We start from the raw sequence: 16246 nt of genomic DNA, 5'->3' as shown, positions 1-16246 counted from the left end.
CAAACTGGTTGCTTGAGTTCATTATGACAGTTTCAAATGGAACCTTTAACTGGCAACATTCTAATCACATACAAATGTGATTTCTTTTTTCACCTTTACAGATAGATACATAGTGGAATGGTAGATAGTAGGAGCAATTTAATAAGGAACCCCTTTCAAAAAAATACACAAGTAGCCTTTTTGTCTCAACAATGTTTTCCTTTTTTAATGTCATGTCTCTATTGGCTGTGTAGCCTTTATCCAGGCTAACAGTCTCCTGAGCAAGAGCAAAGATCAGTGCACTTGAGGGCAGCCTTTTTGCACCTGCAACGCATAGTACACCCTTTTTTGCAGCAACAATGGATCAGTTCATAACAGCCATGGGAGGCCTCCGGAAGAGTGGTCTAGAATGGCTCCCATCCTGTCTCATCCTTCACCCATGCTTTGGCCTATAGGACACTGACTGGATCTGCTCCCTGCTATCTTAATTCAATGATCAAGATATTATATCCCTAACCGCACTGCAGTCTTCTGATGAGCGTCTGTTGTGTCGACCAGCCATAAACACTAGGTCAGATTCAAGACTTTTCCTCGGTGGTTCCTCGTTGGTGGAATAAATGCTCTCCGTTCCTGTGATGGTTTTGGGTCTTTCTAAAGGCATATCTGTTCAACATGCACTTAGTTTATTAAACCTTTCTTGTGCGTTATGGTTTTATATTATAGTATTTATTTATTTTTATTAGGATATTGATTGAATTGACATTGTTGTTTATTTTGCTATTCTCCTTAATGTAGTCTTAAATTGTTCACTGTTACTTTGTATTGTTGTCTGTTTGTAAAGCGTCTGCTAAATACCATAACCATAACCCAGCCCCAATCAGAAGGCTTTTGCTCAGGATCAAGCACTAGGCCTAAAGCTTGGTACCAGACACTGGCTTGATAAGTGGCCCGCTTAAGTTGATATGTTGCTCAAGTGCAGCCTTTGTGGGTGGGATGTTCTCTAAAGCTCTAGATTTCTGTGTGAACAGGTTTTCTGGCCTCATTCCCTCCATGATGTCACTTGTCCTATCATACATTAGTACTACAAAGCGCTCCAGCAGTGACATGGATAGTTCACTCTGATCATTCTTCAATTGCATGAGCTCATTGAAAACTTCAGTTACTTCTGTGAAAGATTTCCATGTCGCCCATGCAGTTTGATGTCTTTGGTATCAAGCACTAGCAGATCTTGGCTCTTCAAGAAATGGGTTCCCCATCTCAATTGATTCACTGTTAACAGGGACCTAACATGCTTCTTGTGCTGCTCAATGCTGCTCATGGTGATGGTTTTCAGGTTGTGGTGACGTTCCATTTTCAAATTCAGTAATTATTCTGGCAATTTCAGGGCCAGCCACCATCCAGCATCACAGTGCCCCGGGATTCTCTGTTAGTCCAACTGCTCCACCAGATCCTTTGATGAGTGCATTGTTCTGTTCATGACACTGGTCTATTGCCATGGCTGAGAACTTGTTGTATGTCTTATGCACAATGAACCTCCCAGCATGGAATTCTTTCAGGATTGCTGGGTGTTTCTCTGAAATGTTTGCAGTCATGGTGGTCTGTGTTGAGCTTGTTCAAATAATGGCCATAATAATCTATGATATGACCTAATTGCTTCAAGAAAGAAGTTTTTTTTCACAGACAAGGCATTTCAGGCCACAGATATAACCTACAGGTAGGGGACACAATGAAAATAAATGAACATTTCCCTCAATGTCAACACTATTTCTTTGCATTGATATGCGACTTTAGAGTTGACGAACTCCGGTGATATGCAAATTCCTTGCTGCAGACATTGTAGAGGACTATTTTAATCAACACCTTTATTTTTATCAACACCATCAGGCCGTTTTTTAAAAGTAAATGTTCCAATCAATGATCTAGTCAGCACATTTTCTTCTCTCTCCTTCATTTTACAGTCTAATGGTTACTGACTAGGATGGCTCGGGGTCAAAGGTCATACGGAATCGATTAATCTGCGTTATTTTTTTTAATCAGTTATTTTTTCTCAAATTAATTAATCGAAATTAATCAGTTATTTTGACAGCCCTATTAAGGATAAGTTGGACAAGGGTAATGTTGTGGGAGCTGTGTTTATACAGCAGACCTCAAAAAGGCCTTTGACACAGTGAACCACAGCATACTCTTTAACAAGCTCACCAATTTCAACTTCTCTGAACATGCCATCGGTTGGTTTGCCTCATACTTGGACAATCGAGAGCAACGTGTTAAAATAAACACAGGACTCTCAATGACACTTCAGTCGACAATGGGTGTTCCACAGGGATCCATCCTGGGGCCTCTGCTGTTTAGTCTGTATATCAACGACCTACCAACATGCTGTCAGTCAGCAAACTGTCAAATGTATGCTGACGATACAGTCTTATATGCACCAGCTAGAACACCAGGTGCAGCAGCAGAGGTCTTGACCAAGGAAATGTAGGAGTATGCCAATGGCTCAAAGATAATCACCTGATGCTTAACATTAAAAAGACTGTTTCAATGTGCTTCTCTATAAGAGGTAAAGCCAAATGTACCATTAAAATAGACCAAGAGGCTATAGAGGAAGTGGATGAATTTACATTTTTAGGTATTATTTTAGACTCACAACTTAATTTCAAAAAACATGTTAAGAAACTCTGCAAGACTGTCCGGACAAACCTGAACTGCTTCAGAATGATAAGACATCACATCCCGGTCAAGGCAGCTTTATTGTTCTTTCATGCAATGATACTCTCTCACTTATCATACTGTATTACCGTATGGGGACAAGCCTCCCAGACAACAGGCACTGAAAATAATGGACCAGAAACCAATAACATCACATCACTGTTTAATTCTACAAAAATATAAGTTATTAAGTTTTGATAATTTCATTAAGCCTGGCTGTTTGCATAGGGGAGAGTTTGCGGGCGGTTGGGTATCTGGGGGTTGTGTAGTACCTGATGTGATGTTTTGTGTCTGTGTTATTGCATGTTGTATGTGACTGGCTGTTCGCATAGGTGAGAGTTTGCGGGCGGCTAGGAATCTGGGGGTTGTATTGTATGTGATTTGCTGTCTGTGTTATTGTATTTGTGTATGTTGTGACTGGCTGTCCGTATAAGTGAGAGTCTGCGGGCAGTTGGGTGTCTGGGGGTTGTGTTACGAGACTTGCTGTTTGTGTTGTTCTTATGTATGTTGTGGTTGTCCTGATGTGCATGATTAGGGTATGAACACTAACATTTCATGTTTTGTTGGTCTCTATGTGAATAGAGAGGTGTATGTACACATATATTACACTTTTTAGAATACTTTTAGATTACAATATGCTTTTAGAAAGGTCTGACCAGGGACTGGGGTTGCAAATTAGCCAACTGGCTAGAAACCTTTTATGTAACACATCTACAGACATTGTTATGGCATTGACTGTGATAGCTATGTATGTAATAATGTGCGCTACATTGTCCCTGACAAATAAACTAATAAAAAATAAATAAAAGTGATATTAAAGATAAGCAGAAAAAGGGAGAGGATAGGGCCAATAAAGAAAAGCTCTTAAAGACACTACTCTTCCAAGAACACCTCCTCTCCTAGCACTTCTCACAACCTCCTCTACCTCCTTCCTTCTCTTCCTTCTTACTTCTCCTACCATACTTTGACTAGTACTTAAAATGTAGGCACTCCTATCCTCTAGTATTGACGAATGCAGTGGTAATTCCTATAGCTGTAGCTCTGTAGTACTGTAGCTTAAATGTTATTCTATTGCTGCAAGTTATGATAAAACATCGCCAAATTAATCAATGTAAATGTACAGTAAAGTCACATTTAAAAAATAAAAAAAAACCTGTGTTATTTTAACAGTTTCTGCAGTGTAGTATTATGTTGAGTCTTGTCATGATTCAAACAATAGTGTTTACTCTACTTAAAACTGTATTTTACATTTTAATAACAATCTAAGTATTATCATCTTTCCCTTTCCCTGTGATACTCAAACTATAACTATTGTTTTACCTCAACCTACTGATGAAACTAGGAAGCTTTTATTCAAAAAGGGATGCTTACATTATGTAAAATGTAATACGGTGACATGAAAGAATATGCAAATAGCAAACTTCCTTTTTCCTTTCAAAGAACATGCTGTCGGGTGACCTCTTCCCTGGTACGCACATTCGTCAGGCCTGTTGTGCTGCTTGGATGACATGACTGAGTTTCTGTCAACTACATAACAGATATGGGTCTTTTCTGGTTTGCTGTGAGCCTGTGGAGCTGCTGTGGACCGTCTGTGTCCCTACATCTGGGAGGAGAGACCTCTGAAGTATCTCACCCAGGAGATGTCATGATTGGCGGTCTTTTCCCTATTCACAAACAAGTTTCTTCAAAGGAAAAACATGGCCCTATTACAAATTGTTCTGAGTGAGTATATCTTTTGATTTTATAGGTTATATTACAATCATGTATTTTATTGCTGTATATTAAAAGCACTAGCATGTGGACATGTAGATAGTGTTTTGTTTGAAGTGACATTTTTGCATAAAGTTGTCATTGTTTGGTGTCATTGTCAGAACTTGGTGTTCAGTTTTGTTAGTGAATCTTTTGTGGTCTACTAGCTTTGGAAAACCCCACTGCTCACCTGAAAGAAAACATTTACATCATGCTGTGAATATTTCTTTCTGTCTGCAGCGTTGACGTGACCATGTTAATCCGTGCCCAAGCCATGATATACGCCATCGAAAAGATCAACGAGTTACAATATCTGTTGCCAAATGTGTCCATTGGCTATAAAATATATGACACTTGTGGGGATGTATCTATAGCAACTAGAGAAACGCTAAAACTCCTTGAACAGTCCCATGGAAACCAAAATATGTGTCCTCTCTTGGAAGAGACCCCTGGCACGGGTGCAGAAGGGGTCAAGGTAGTGATTGGAGAGAGAGACTCTGAGACCTCTGTTGCTGTGGCCCGCTTGCTGGCGCTGCCCAAAGTGGCACAGGTACACAACCAACATCACATTGGCTGTGTTCCAATTCACATACTTCTGTACTTACAATACCTAATATGAGGGCACAAGGAATCATAGTACAGAAGTATGCAAATTGGAACACAGTTATTGACTCTATCTTGTCTGTCTGAGTGAGTGGAAATAATGGCAGCAAGTCTATGTTGGATTGGCTTAATTTGAGTCAGAAAATGTACAAATGACCAAAATGATATTGATGCCTTGGCTTTAACCATTTCATTTGAGCACAACATGAATAGTGTAAAAAGACTTATAGTACTATACGGAATTGACACTGAATTAATGTGAAGAGACCTAAATCAAAATGAAGTACAAAAAATAACACCATGTTCCTCTCTCAGATTAGCTATGCTTCGACGAGTGAGCTACTAAGCAGTAAACTGAAGTTCCCATCCTTTCTCCGCACTGTCCCGAGTGACAAACAACAGACCAAGGCCATGGCTGAGTTTGTGAGAGAACAAAAGTGGGACATAGTAGGTGTCATTGGAAGTGATGATGAATATGGCAAATATGGCTCTGAGACTCTCATCGATCTCTTCACTCAAATCAAAGCCTGCATCGCATTCAAGGAGGTTTTACCAGCTGAGTTCACTCAAAATGAGACGCTCACTAGGATAGAACTTGACAAGATCTTCAAGAAGATACAAACCCATCCAACTGAAGCTATTGTGATTTTCACCAAAACGAGAAATGTGAAGGCCATCTTAGAGGAGGCCGTTAAGCGTAGGGTACACAGGACCTGGTTGGCTAGTGATTCCTGGTCCATCTCCATAGAGATATCTGGACTCAATAACATCACACAGATTGGGAGAGTCATTGGTTTCATTAGCAAAAGAAATGTAATCCCAGATTTTAAGAAGTATGTCCACCAGCTGGTATCCCAAAAGAGAAAAAGCACAGGAGACAGTTTTCTCTTGAACTACCTGTCACGGTATCCCATGTGTTCTCATGCTTTAGAGGAAGACGACAGAGATAGTCCTTCATTGTGCGAATCCAGTGATTCTGGACAGAAGTGTCTGCAGTTGCACTGCTTACGAAATAGTATTGACCATGATGAATCCTATAGTGTTTATCTAGCTGTGAATGTAATAGCCCATGCCTTGAATAGTCTTCTTGAATGCAACAATAGAGATGGATGCAAAGGAAATACACCCTTTCCTGCCTGGGAGGTAAGCCATCTTTTGTATCAAAACCTGAAGCTTAGCTATTCTCAACACATTTGTTTTAAAAATCTACACAGTATGACAAAAGCAATGTGTTAGAAATAACACAAACTGTTTTGTCCCTATCTGGGCATAGAGATGTGTTAAAAAAAAAAAACAACACAAGTTGTGTTATTTTCAACACATTCGTTTTAAGAGTGTAGTTAGACTGTTCTGACCAAGATTTAAATGAAAACGTGAAGTACTCATGGTCATGCATATTCAGAACTTTATCAGCTTATGATTCTCTCCTGATGTTTGCATATATGCCTATACTGTTGTTGTATTTTGTTTTCTTCTAGCTGTTACAAGAGATAAAGAAAGTCAACACTACAGTGGACGGAAACACTCACATATGGTTTGATGAGAATGGGGACCCCAGTACTGGGCAAGAAATTCTTGAGTGGAACATTGAAGGTTCAAAGGTTAACATCAGCTCCATTGGAGAGTATGACACATCAGGAACCATAAAGCTATACTCTAATCACTCCATGGACAACTCCATAGTATGTTGGCTATTTTAAAATTATAAATGTATATCACTGTTGCACTATGTATGCTATATCAAATTATAAAAGTAATGCAAGTTAGCAGTCACTTCAGCTTACCCGAAAATTTTTAAATCCTGCTAACTGCTATGTGTTATAGTCAAATTATGTACCCAATATTTTAATGTCAACCAATTATTAAACCAGTCAAAGATACTAATACCGATGACAAAATTGATTTGGCATACTTTTAGGAAACAAACTGCTCCAAATCCTGTGAGCCAGGCTACGAGCTAAAACAGTCAAATACTACCTGCTGCAAAACATGTCTTCCCTGCAAAGACAAGCTTTACTCTAATGGGGGTGGTAAGTACTTGGCACCAAGCGTTCTGTGCACTTGGACATACAGTAGGCGTAGGTGTATATGGTTCACTGCCATATGTTTCATATATTTATTTAACATACTTTACTTTTTGGAAGGAAAGGTGGTTAGTCTGGCTGGCATTTGACTGCATGTAAATGTGTGAAGAGTTCAATTTGCATCATCCCATATCAACAGTTTTTCATTAAGTTTGGTTTCCCTTTTTACCTTCATTTAGGTTTTTCAATTTGCACATGGTCTTTTTTTATTCTAGAAGCCTTTGTACTGTATGTTTATGTAAACAAGCAATGATTGACTGACATATACATTATCCATACATTCCATATTCATATGGTCTGTGTAACCAATCAGAAGCAGAATGTCAGGCCTGCCCCAGTGGCCAGTACGCATCTCCAAAGAAGGACTGCTGTCTGCCAAAGGAGATCACCTTCTTCACGTGGGGGGACGGCATCGTCATAGCCCTGGTGGTGTTCGACAGCCTGGGCGTCGTGCTCACTGTCCTAGTGGCTGTGCTGTTCACCGTGCAGAGGAGCACCCCCATCGTGAAGGCGGCCGGCGGCTACCTATGCTTCCTGGCCCTGCTGTCCCTACTGGTCTGCTTCGCCAGCGTGGCCGTGGGGCTCAGCGAGCCCTCAGACGTGACCTGCATGATCGAGGTGCCCCTCTTCCTCCTGGCGTTCACCCTCTGCATCTCCTGCATCCTGGCCAACCTGCTCCAGGTCTTCGTGGGCTTCAACTTCCGCCTGACAATGACCAGCACGCTGAAAAGCCTCAATAGGCCGGCTGTGGTCATTTGTGTTTGCTTCGGGGTTCAGGTGTTACTGTGCTCACTGTGGCTCATCCTTAACCCCCCAAACAAAATCACATTGAATGACCATGAAACCCAAATCATAATTGCATGCTTTGAAGGGTCCATGTTTCTGTCCATGGCTGTGTTTTTGTATGTCTGCCTGCTTTCTGTGGTATGCTTCATATTTGCATACAACGGAAGGCAACTCCCAGACCTGTATAAGAATGCTCGATATGTTGCTGTTAGCATGCTGGTCTATCTTGTGATGTGCATCATTTTTCTGCCATTCTACATGACTTCTTTTAGCAAGTACAGGCAAAGCATTCAGGCTTGTGCACTCATGGTGACTACATACAGTGTCTTGATCTGCCACTTTGGCACAAAATGCTACATCATGCTGTTTAAGAAGGACCTGAACAACGAGAGTGCCATAGCAGAGTACATACGTAACCATTACAACCAAAAGAGCATAAGGGTTTTAAGCTCCTAAGGTACTGTCAGTCAGTCTACAATGTATAGTCTACAAGAGAGCATAGAAGAGCATATATTGTTCTATACTGTAGATGCAAGACTGAAGGACCAGATACAATAGCATCTACGTGCCCTTTGTATACTCTACACAATTGCTCACACAAAATGCAAAATGCCTCAAATCTCCAGCAAAATGACACACAACATTCAAAATGTCGTAAACACATCTTTAAAGCAAACATTCGCCTCACATTATAAACACTTTTGTCATAATATGACATTTTGGATACATCATGTACACACTGTTGCTCAAAACCTAAAGCTATTCTGTCTTTCATAGGCTTTATGTATTTCCATACAAGAGTGAAAGTTACGGTATTTACAAAGAGAAGTTGAAATACACAGTAAAAAAATTGAAATACACAGTAAAAAAATTTAAACCAAAAATAGTGATTTTTCCCAAATAATTTGCTGTTAAAATACAATGACCACCAGATGTACTGTACATGGAGTTTTGAAAACACTGATTTTGCCTAAGACGGAAATGACTGACTACTATCAAATTGCTTTGCTTTTTCCAAAGAAAAGTTTGTGTGTGTGTGTTGTTTGTGTGTGGAGTGTGTGTGTGTGTGTGTGTGTGTGTGTGTGTGTGTGTGTGTGTGGGTGTGGGGGGGGTTGGAGTTGTGTACAGTATGTATTCATAGGCCTATAGACCCTTTCAACTGCAGAAACAAACAATCCTAAGCGTTCCTAAGGCATTTCTGGAGGCACAGAAAAATGTATTGAGCTAATGGTAACATGGGGACAAACAAAATTTAAAAAAAAAAAGTAAAAAGACAAGTTTTACATAAAGTCGACTTTTTGTACAACATTGTAATTTTCCTTTCAAAGTATCTGCATTGGTTCTGAATATTTCAACTGGAAATCCTATAGGAGCAGATTGAAAGGGTCTATACCTGTATAGAGAGTATAATCTATTCATAGGTCTATGTTCTATACTAAGGCAATGATTGGATGGAGTTCAGTAAAGTAATGAGTGTTTACACATGTGAAGAGAGAGAGTGAAGCACTGGTGATTTAGTGTGGCATTTTGATGGGTTGTGTTTGAAAAAAAAGAAATCAAGATACTTCCTGTTAGATTTTTGTGTGTTAGGTGGAAAATTGTGTGTGGTGTGTTGCAAAATGTGTTTTAGTAAATTCAAACACTGATAATTAGTGGTTTTGCAGATTTGATGTGGGGTTATGATGTATGGAGGACATGTTTAGAAAATTGTGTGACAAGCAAAGATTTAGTGTGTAAGCAGTTGAAAAAAGCCATTCCTCCTTTTGGATATTCCCACTGCAACATCATAAACACAGAGCTATTCTTTTTATGAAAATGAGTAGAAGTACAAGAAAGTAAGTAAGTAAGAAAGAAAGAAAGAAAGAACACATTTTTGTTATCAGCGATTGACCAGCTTTAATAAAGACCTTACAAGACTATGGGGCCTATAGGCCTACATCATTGTTTAAATGCATAGGATACCTACTGCACAAAATAGAAATGCCAAAATGCTGGCTGATTGCCTCAGATTTCTTTCCCTTATTTTTTATAAATAAAAGTAATTTACGAAGATTATAATAGTCTGACAATGATGCAGTTTCACCTGTAATATTCCCTATGGGTTGGGTAATGAGGAACTTGCTCAGACAGCGTTGTAAAGATTTATTAGCCTACCACTAGATGGCGCAGCACACTATGAGCGTTACATTACCAATCTTTATGTAGTGATAATGCTAACTGTCTGGATAATGGTAATTATAATGAACTGTTAATTAACTGGCGACAGTGCCAAACCATACCCATAAATATTTTGATGTGATGGAAACTTCAAAAGCTGACATTCAATTACCAATCAATTATCTTGATTACCTCCCCCCTTCAAAAAACAATAATCTTGATTAATCTTCTTTTTTCTTTGACTTGCTGTCAAAGGAAAAGTGCAATCATTATGCGATATACATTAGACCTGTTTTAATTCTAACCCGATTGTAACTTTAATTCTCACCTATAGGCCTACCTCTTTTCAAGTTCACGTTAAGTCTCAAGTAAAACAGGAACCAGAGAACAAATAGCAACCACAAATGCTGGATAAAGTATAGTTTGCATATAGCCTAGCCATATAGTCTAGTCTATTTGAGGCCGACAGTCGTAAGTCGTAATTCATTTGACCTTCTGCTGATCATGTGGTAGGCTTAATATGCCTACAAGGTTTTGATACATTTGTCTGAGATTCCTTGTCTGAGAACGTCCAAGATCAGTTCATAAGACAAATAGGATGTAGCCCATCCAAGTCTCGAACCAGATGATAACATGGTCATGCTGTTTATGTTAAAATGTCTATAACAATTGCACCCTTTCCAAAATCATATTTGACTTTCTTAATTGAAGGTTCTGAAGTTTGCTGAAGATCTTGTTCATTTGATGTGTCTTTTCTCAGTCGCGAGGGGGCGCCGATGGCATTCAGTGCAACAGGCAATTTACTGACTCAGTGTCAGTCAGATCCATGATATTAACATTATCTATAGAGCAAAGGGGAGTTTCCAAAGTCATCAAACCCTTCCAACTTTCCCATTTCGGCCAGAGACCACTGAAAATGAATCCTACGAAGGCTGCTGCTCTGTCTCTTTGTGTTTCCTTCCTCTTTGCGAATGGTCTTTACGCAGCGGTCCTTGGGTCACTGAAGTACCCTTTCGCCGCGGATGACCACGGGCTTGTCTCGCATCTGGATGTGCAGAATCGAGGACAATCGAGTGCTATCCCCAGGAGTGAGACTCCGCGGAATGGTACTGCAGTACACATACCGTCGTATATGATATCACTGTACAGGACTCTGTCTCAGCTGGAGAGGAGAGGTAATAACAACGTCTCCCGTTCAACGAGGCACGCTAACACGGTCACCAGCTTTATGGACATTGGGAAAGGTATGTAGTAATGAAAATGGACCGTTAATGTTTGTGTGAAATGAAAACGATCCAGTGGCTATTCATTTTTGTCGCAAAAATACTGGCGAATGATTTTTTTTTTATTACTCGTTAAATTAATACTGGATTATTGCGAACAAAAGTAGGACTTTCATTAGGTTATCTAAAATAATAATAATAATAATAATAATAATAATATATAATTATATATGAAAACATTAGGCTTAAAACATTAAGCAATAATTGGCTGTTGACTTTTTACTAATTTGATGCCTTTTTACTCTGGATCGTAGAACATTAAAATAAGTTGTTTCAATATTCTTCTTAGTGTTTATGAGCGATTTGCTTTTAACAGGCCTACAATGTGATCAGTTTTCAGTAATTTGTTGAATTCAAACTTAATTTAGGAGCATTCTGCCAGAACGTCCACAGACTTTTTCATATTAGTTGGGGAACATTTTCTGGACAGCAACTGTTTTTAAATAAAATAGATTATTTGTCTTGCTAGAATAGATATTCCCTTAACAATCTATTTAGGTAGCTTGTTTTATTTAGCCTAGGCCTATGTATAAATATGAGCATCTCTAATTTTCATGACATAATTTTTTAGAGTAGTTTACAGGGTGCTGAAAGGTCGTCTTATTTTAGGGTTTGATGGTTAAAATTCGCAGAATTTCAGTGACACTTCTTTAACATTTTTACGCCCTGGATATTTACTTACGTAAAACCCTACCTTTAAAGAAATGTGAAGTCAAATGTCTCGAATTTCCAACATCTGTGATAAATAAACGTCCCTTGCACCTAGAGCTAAACAGTGTGCCTTGCCCCGCACAGGTGTTGCTGATAAAGACAGAGCAACATAAAGTGTAATTTAAAACCGATGCTCAAATAAAGATTGTCACGTAGAGTATGTATTTAACAAAATACTCTTTGTCAGCCCTTTCGAGTTCACCGAACAGACTTCATAGAGTTTTATGCAAACTTCACCATGTACTGAAGTCATTGTGAGGAGAGGGATTGGCATGCAGCCTATCATAGACACCTCTACAATAACAGAAAATAACTGTAGCCTAGGCCTATTGGCTACTCTTGTCATTCTTAGTAGGCCTATTTCAGTTAGAGAGAATCGTAATTTTGTTGCATTGTTGTCTTTAGCGGGACAATGACAATAATCTTGAATTTTGTATTGGCTATATTGAACCGTCTTTTGGACCTGTCGAAGTTGGAAACCGCGTAATGACAGGCCATCTTGAGTTTAATGTAGGCTACTGTAGCATAAAGCATGAATGTGGACTTGCTAATACAATGTAACAAGGGTTCACTATGGTTTAGTTGAGCTATGGAGCCATCAATAAGACTCAAGTATATCACTTTCACTTCCGTTTGTATTTAGGTCTTCTAACAACAGGGGCAGACAAGAAATATAATTTTTATTATCGATAAAAAATGATAGTAACTGTCTTTTGGTATTCCTCTAATGTAGGCCTCAGGCCTTTCTAACAAAGTATTTCTATATTTCGTAGACTCCAACCCCCCCCAACAAAGCAAGCCAATCAGTCTGCAAGGTAGCATATCTAAAACCAGACAGACCCTCTTGATCCAATCTGTAATCATTAGGTAAATAAAAAAGGAATCCAGACAGAAAATGACAGTAATAACAGAGCAGCGAAACCTCATTTCGAAGAGCACTTTTGCTGGTTATGTCACAGTTTAGTGGACAAGCGGATATGAGAACCAGTTGGATGGTACACTGCCCTGCATGCTCTCTCGCTTCACCTTTTACTCGAGTAGCATTCCATTTTGTTCTGTTTTTCTCTCTTTCTGTCTTCACCTTTGTACTGGACTATCTTTCCCTTCTATGCTATTCCTCTCTCCCCCTTTTGCCTGAGTGCTTTTCCATTCCTCTCTCTCCCTCCCTCTGTTTCTGTCTCATAGATACATATTCACCTAGTATCTGAGTGTCATTTCTTTCCTATTCCATTAATCCCCCCCTCTCTCACAAACACACACACACACACACACACACACACACACACACAGATACAGAGTTTCAGTCTCTCTCCGCTGTCAATGTGTCATCTTCCAGTCTCAGTGTGTGTGTTTCCTCTCTCCTCTTTACACATCTCATGTCTCTGTCAGTGCTACAGGCTGACTGCAGGGACACACGTCCTGTGTGGCAACTGGTTGGAAGCAGTTCCACTCGATTCCGTTGTTTCTCTTTCTCTCTTGTGAGCCCTTGTCTTCCACAACAGCCCGATCTGGCCTATAGGTCTCCATCTCCCTGCGTGTGTTGAAGCGATTCCCTTCATGTTTTAAGCATGAAAACTGCGGTTTGGGTTTCAGGTTGCGTGGCTCTTTTTTTTTTTAAAAAGGGCCTTGTTTGAGTTGGACGTCAAGATGTCAACATCAAAATTTGTTTTTCTCCAAGACAGTCGGTCTGGTCTGCCTTAGCCAACCTTTCTCTCTGCATCACTTCAGCTGTCCAGGGGACTTGCAGTAGAGCAGGGGGAGAAGTGGGACCAACACAAAAAAAAGTAGTTTCTGGGAACCTGTGTGCACAAAGGTGAGGGGAGAGGACAAGTATAAAACATCGACAGCCTGTCATACTTTGACTTTCATTACCGGCGACAAAGACAAAGCGCGCTCAGTGAACGCCGCATATGGCAATAGCGCGCAATTAAACGTAGCAGGCATCCATCTTCATCGGCAAGCTCTTTCTTGTAAATGTCTCAAATTTAGAAGCTCACAATCCCCCAGCCACCCACCACTCCTTTACGATTTACAACCGCTTCATGAGGTTAGGGAGCACAAGAGGAGTGTGTGTGAGTGTGTGTGTGTGTGTGTGTGTGTGAGGTACAGGAGGGAACAGACCCCGAGGCCCCAGTGATTTCCAGCATCCCACCAAAGCCTCTTCTCACTCAATCAGCGTAATTAGCAGACACTGCCAAAGGCTGAGAGGCCGACCGACGGGTCAGCCAAGTCCTCCCCACCTGGCTGTGTCCAAGCGTCCCCCCACCTCCTCTCTCTCTCTCTCTCTTTCACTCTCCCTCTCTCTCTTACTCCTCTCCAGTGCTTGCATTTGGAGAAACAATTCAGGCCCCAAATGTTATTCTCATTGAGGGTGGAGAGGGCTTGCCATGTGTATGGCATTTTCAACAAAGCCCCTTCAGCAGACTGTAAATAGTGCTGGCTGGAGAATGTGTGATATGCTCTCTGAGTCACTGTGGGAATTGTCTCTCGCAAGCACGCAGACTAGACAAAGTCCCGATGCGTTGTTTTGGTTTGGGAGGATCCCTGGCGACTCGTTTGTGCGCGGCTTATCATTCTGCACCTTTGATTTTTCTCCTTTTGTCGTCTCGCTTTTGTTTTGCTTTCACTTAAATGATCATTCCACAATTTTCTCTTTCTTTTCTCTTTTCTTGGACTGTTCACAGACTACATCCCGGCTGAGAGCAGGCAGCGCTACGTCTTCGACTCGTCCAGTCTCTCCAGGGCAGATGACCTGGTGGAGGCAGAGCTGCGTGTTTTGCGGAAGGCCCCGCCGGACTTGCTGCGCGTGCTGTCCAGGGGAGGCAGCCTGTACCGTGTGCTGCTCTTCCTCTGCTCGAGCGACCCGGAGGGCCAGCGACAGCCAATCAGCTCGCAGACCATCGACATTCTGGACTCTGGCACAGGGACACAGTGGGATGTCTTCGACGTCAGCGCCAGTCTGAAGATGCAGCGGAAGTCGCGCTGGAGCAGCGGAGGTGGTGACGGCGCGGTCAGCCCACTGTGCTTTGACGTGGTGGTGGTTTCGGACGCGACAGACGAGGCCGCCGCGCCCTGGGCAGTGGGCTACGGGCGGCATGGACGGGAGCCCCAGGAGAGGGCCCTGCTGGTGGCCTTCACGCGCACCCGCCGCAAGGAGAACCTGTTCCGGGAGATCCGCGAGAAGATGAGGGTCATGTCGGGGGCCAGTCTGCTCACAGAGCTGCCCTTCGACCCCGGCATGGAGGGCCGTCGGCCCCGGAGGCGTAGACGCCGGAGGACTGCCCTGACCAGCCGCGTGGGGGGGACCGGGGGAGGGGGGGGCGGTGGAGTTGGGGGTGGGGGGGTAGGAGGTGCCACCGGGCCTGGAGGCGGTGGAGGAGGTGGGGGAGGAGGTGGTGGCCGAGGCGGTGGAGGAGGAGGAGGAGGCAGCGGCGGCGGAGGCCGCCGGCGCACGCGCTGCAGCCGCAAGCCGCTACACGTGAACTTCAAGCAGCTGGGCTGGGACGACTGGATCATCGCGCCGCTGGACTACGAGGCGTACCACTGCGAGGGCGTGTGCGACTTCCCGCTGCGCTCGCACCTGGAGCCCACCAACCACGCCATCATCCAGACGCTGATGAACTCCATGGACCCCGACGCCACGCCGCCCAGCTGCTGCGTGCCCTCCAAGCTCAGCCCCATCAGCATCCTCTACATCGACTCGGGCAACAACGTGGTTTACAAACAGTACGAGGACATGGTGGTGGAGAGCTGCGGCTGCAGGTAGCGCTGAGGGACGCGGGCTGAGACACGGGGACGCCAGCCCTGGACTCAGACTGTCCCTGTCCCTTTCCTCTCCTCCCTCCCCTCCTCTCTTCCCCCTCTCTCTCCTCCCTCTCTCTCCTTACACTTTTGACACATGGCATGCCTATGCTGTGGAGACGGGGCGCGGTGTATGGATCCGCACGTGTGTGTGTGTCTATGGTAGTGTGTGTGTGTGTGTGTATGTGTCTGTGTGTGGGTGTGTCTGCGTGTGTGTCTGTATGTGGGTGTTGCTGTGTTTATTTGAGAGTTTGTCACTGGGCATTCTGATTGTGTTTGAAACAGGCATAAGGTCATAGACAGCCCCCCAAACATTCCCCCATTTTTTTCTGCCTCCCCCAACCAAATTTACTGAATGAAAAAATAGCGGACAAGACCATACGA

General features: G+C 42.3%; 2 protein-coding genes across 2 annotated transcripts; both read left to right on the top strand.

Moving 5' to 3' along the window:
* The first annotated feature begins 4228 nt into the window (after positions 1-4228).
* On the top strand, positions 4229-8366 carry LOC125284424 (G-protein coupled receptor family C group 6 member A-like). Its single transcript, XM_048228361.1, has 4 exons — positions 4229-4410; positions 4678-4987; positions 5356-5833; positions 7438-8366. Exons 1-4 carry the CDS (start codon positions 4229-4231, stop codon positions 8364-8366), a joined length of 1899 nt encoding a protein of 632 aa, XP_048084318.1.
* Positions 8367-10983: 2617 nt separating this feature from the next.
* On the top strand, positions 10984-15927 carry gdf7 (growth differentiation factor 7). Its single transcript, XM_048228351.1, has 3 exons — positions 10984-11311; positions 14746-15384; positions 15454-15927. Exons 1-3 carry the CDS (start codon positions 10984-10986, stop codon positions 15825-15827), a joined length of 1341 nt encoding a protein of 446 aa, XP_048084308.1. The 3' UTR covers positions 15828-15927.
* The last annotated feature ends 319 nt before the right edge of the window (positions 15928-16246 follow it).

This window comes from Alosa alosa, chromosome 19 (genome assembly GCF_017589495.1).
Source record: "Alosa alosa isolate M-15738 ecotype Scorff River chromosome 19, AALO_Geno_1.1, whole genome shotgun sequence".
In the NCBI taxonomy this organism is placed as follows: domain Eukaryota; kingdom Metazoa; phylum Chordata; class Actinopteri; order Clupeiformes; family Clupeidae; genus Alosa; species Alosa alosa.
The sequence above is the reverse complement of the archived record's forward strand: the minus strand, read 5'-3'. Positions and strand labels throughout refer to the sequence as shown.

What these genes read in the sequence shown, in the direction of transcription:
- gdf7 (XM_048228351.1), top strand. Translation starts at nt 10,984, where the DNA reads ATGAATCCTACGAAGGCTGCTGCTCTGTCTCTTTGTGTTTCCTTCCTC. An exon ending in CTTTATGGACATTGGGAAAG is followed by an intron (nt 11,312 to 14,745) that starts GTATGTAGTAAT and finishes GACTGTTCACAG; the next exon opens with ACTACATCCCGGCTGAGAGC. An exon ending in GACCGGGGGAGGGGGGGGCG is followed by an intron (nt 15,385 to 15,453) that starts GTGGAGTTGGGG and finishes GTGGGGGAGGAG; the next exon opens with GTGGTGGCCGAGGCGGTGGA.
- LOC125284424 (XM_048228361.1), top strand. Translation starts at nt 4,229, where the DNA reads ATGGGTCTTTTCTGGTTTGCTGTGAGCCTGTGGAGCTGCTGTGGACCG. An exon ending in CCTATTACAAATTGTTCTGA is followed by an intron (nt 4,411 to 4,677) that starts GTGAGTATATCT and finishes TTCTGTCTGCAG; the next exon opens with CGTTGACGTGACCATGTTAA. An exon ending in CGCTGCCCAAAGTGGCACAG is followed by an intron (nt 4,988 to 5,355) that starts GTACACAACCAA and finishes TTCCTCTCTCAG; the next exon opens with ATTAGCTATGCTTCGACGAG.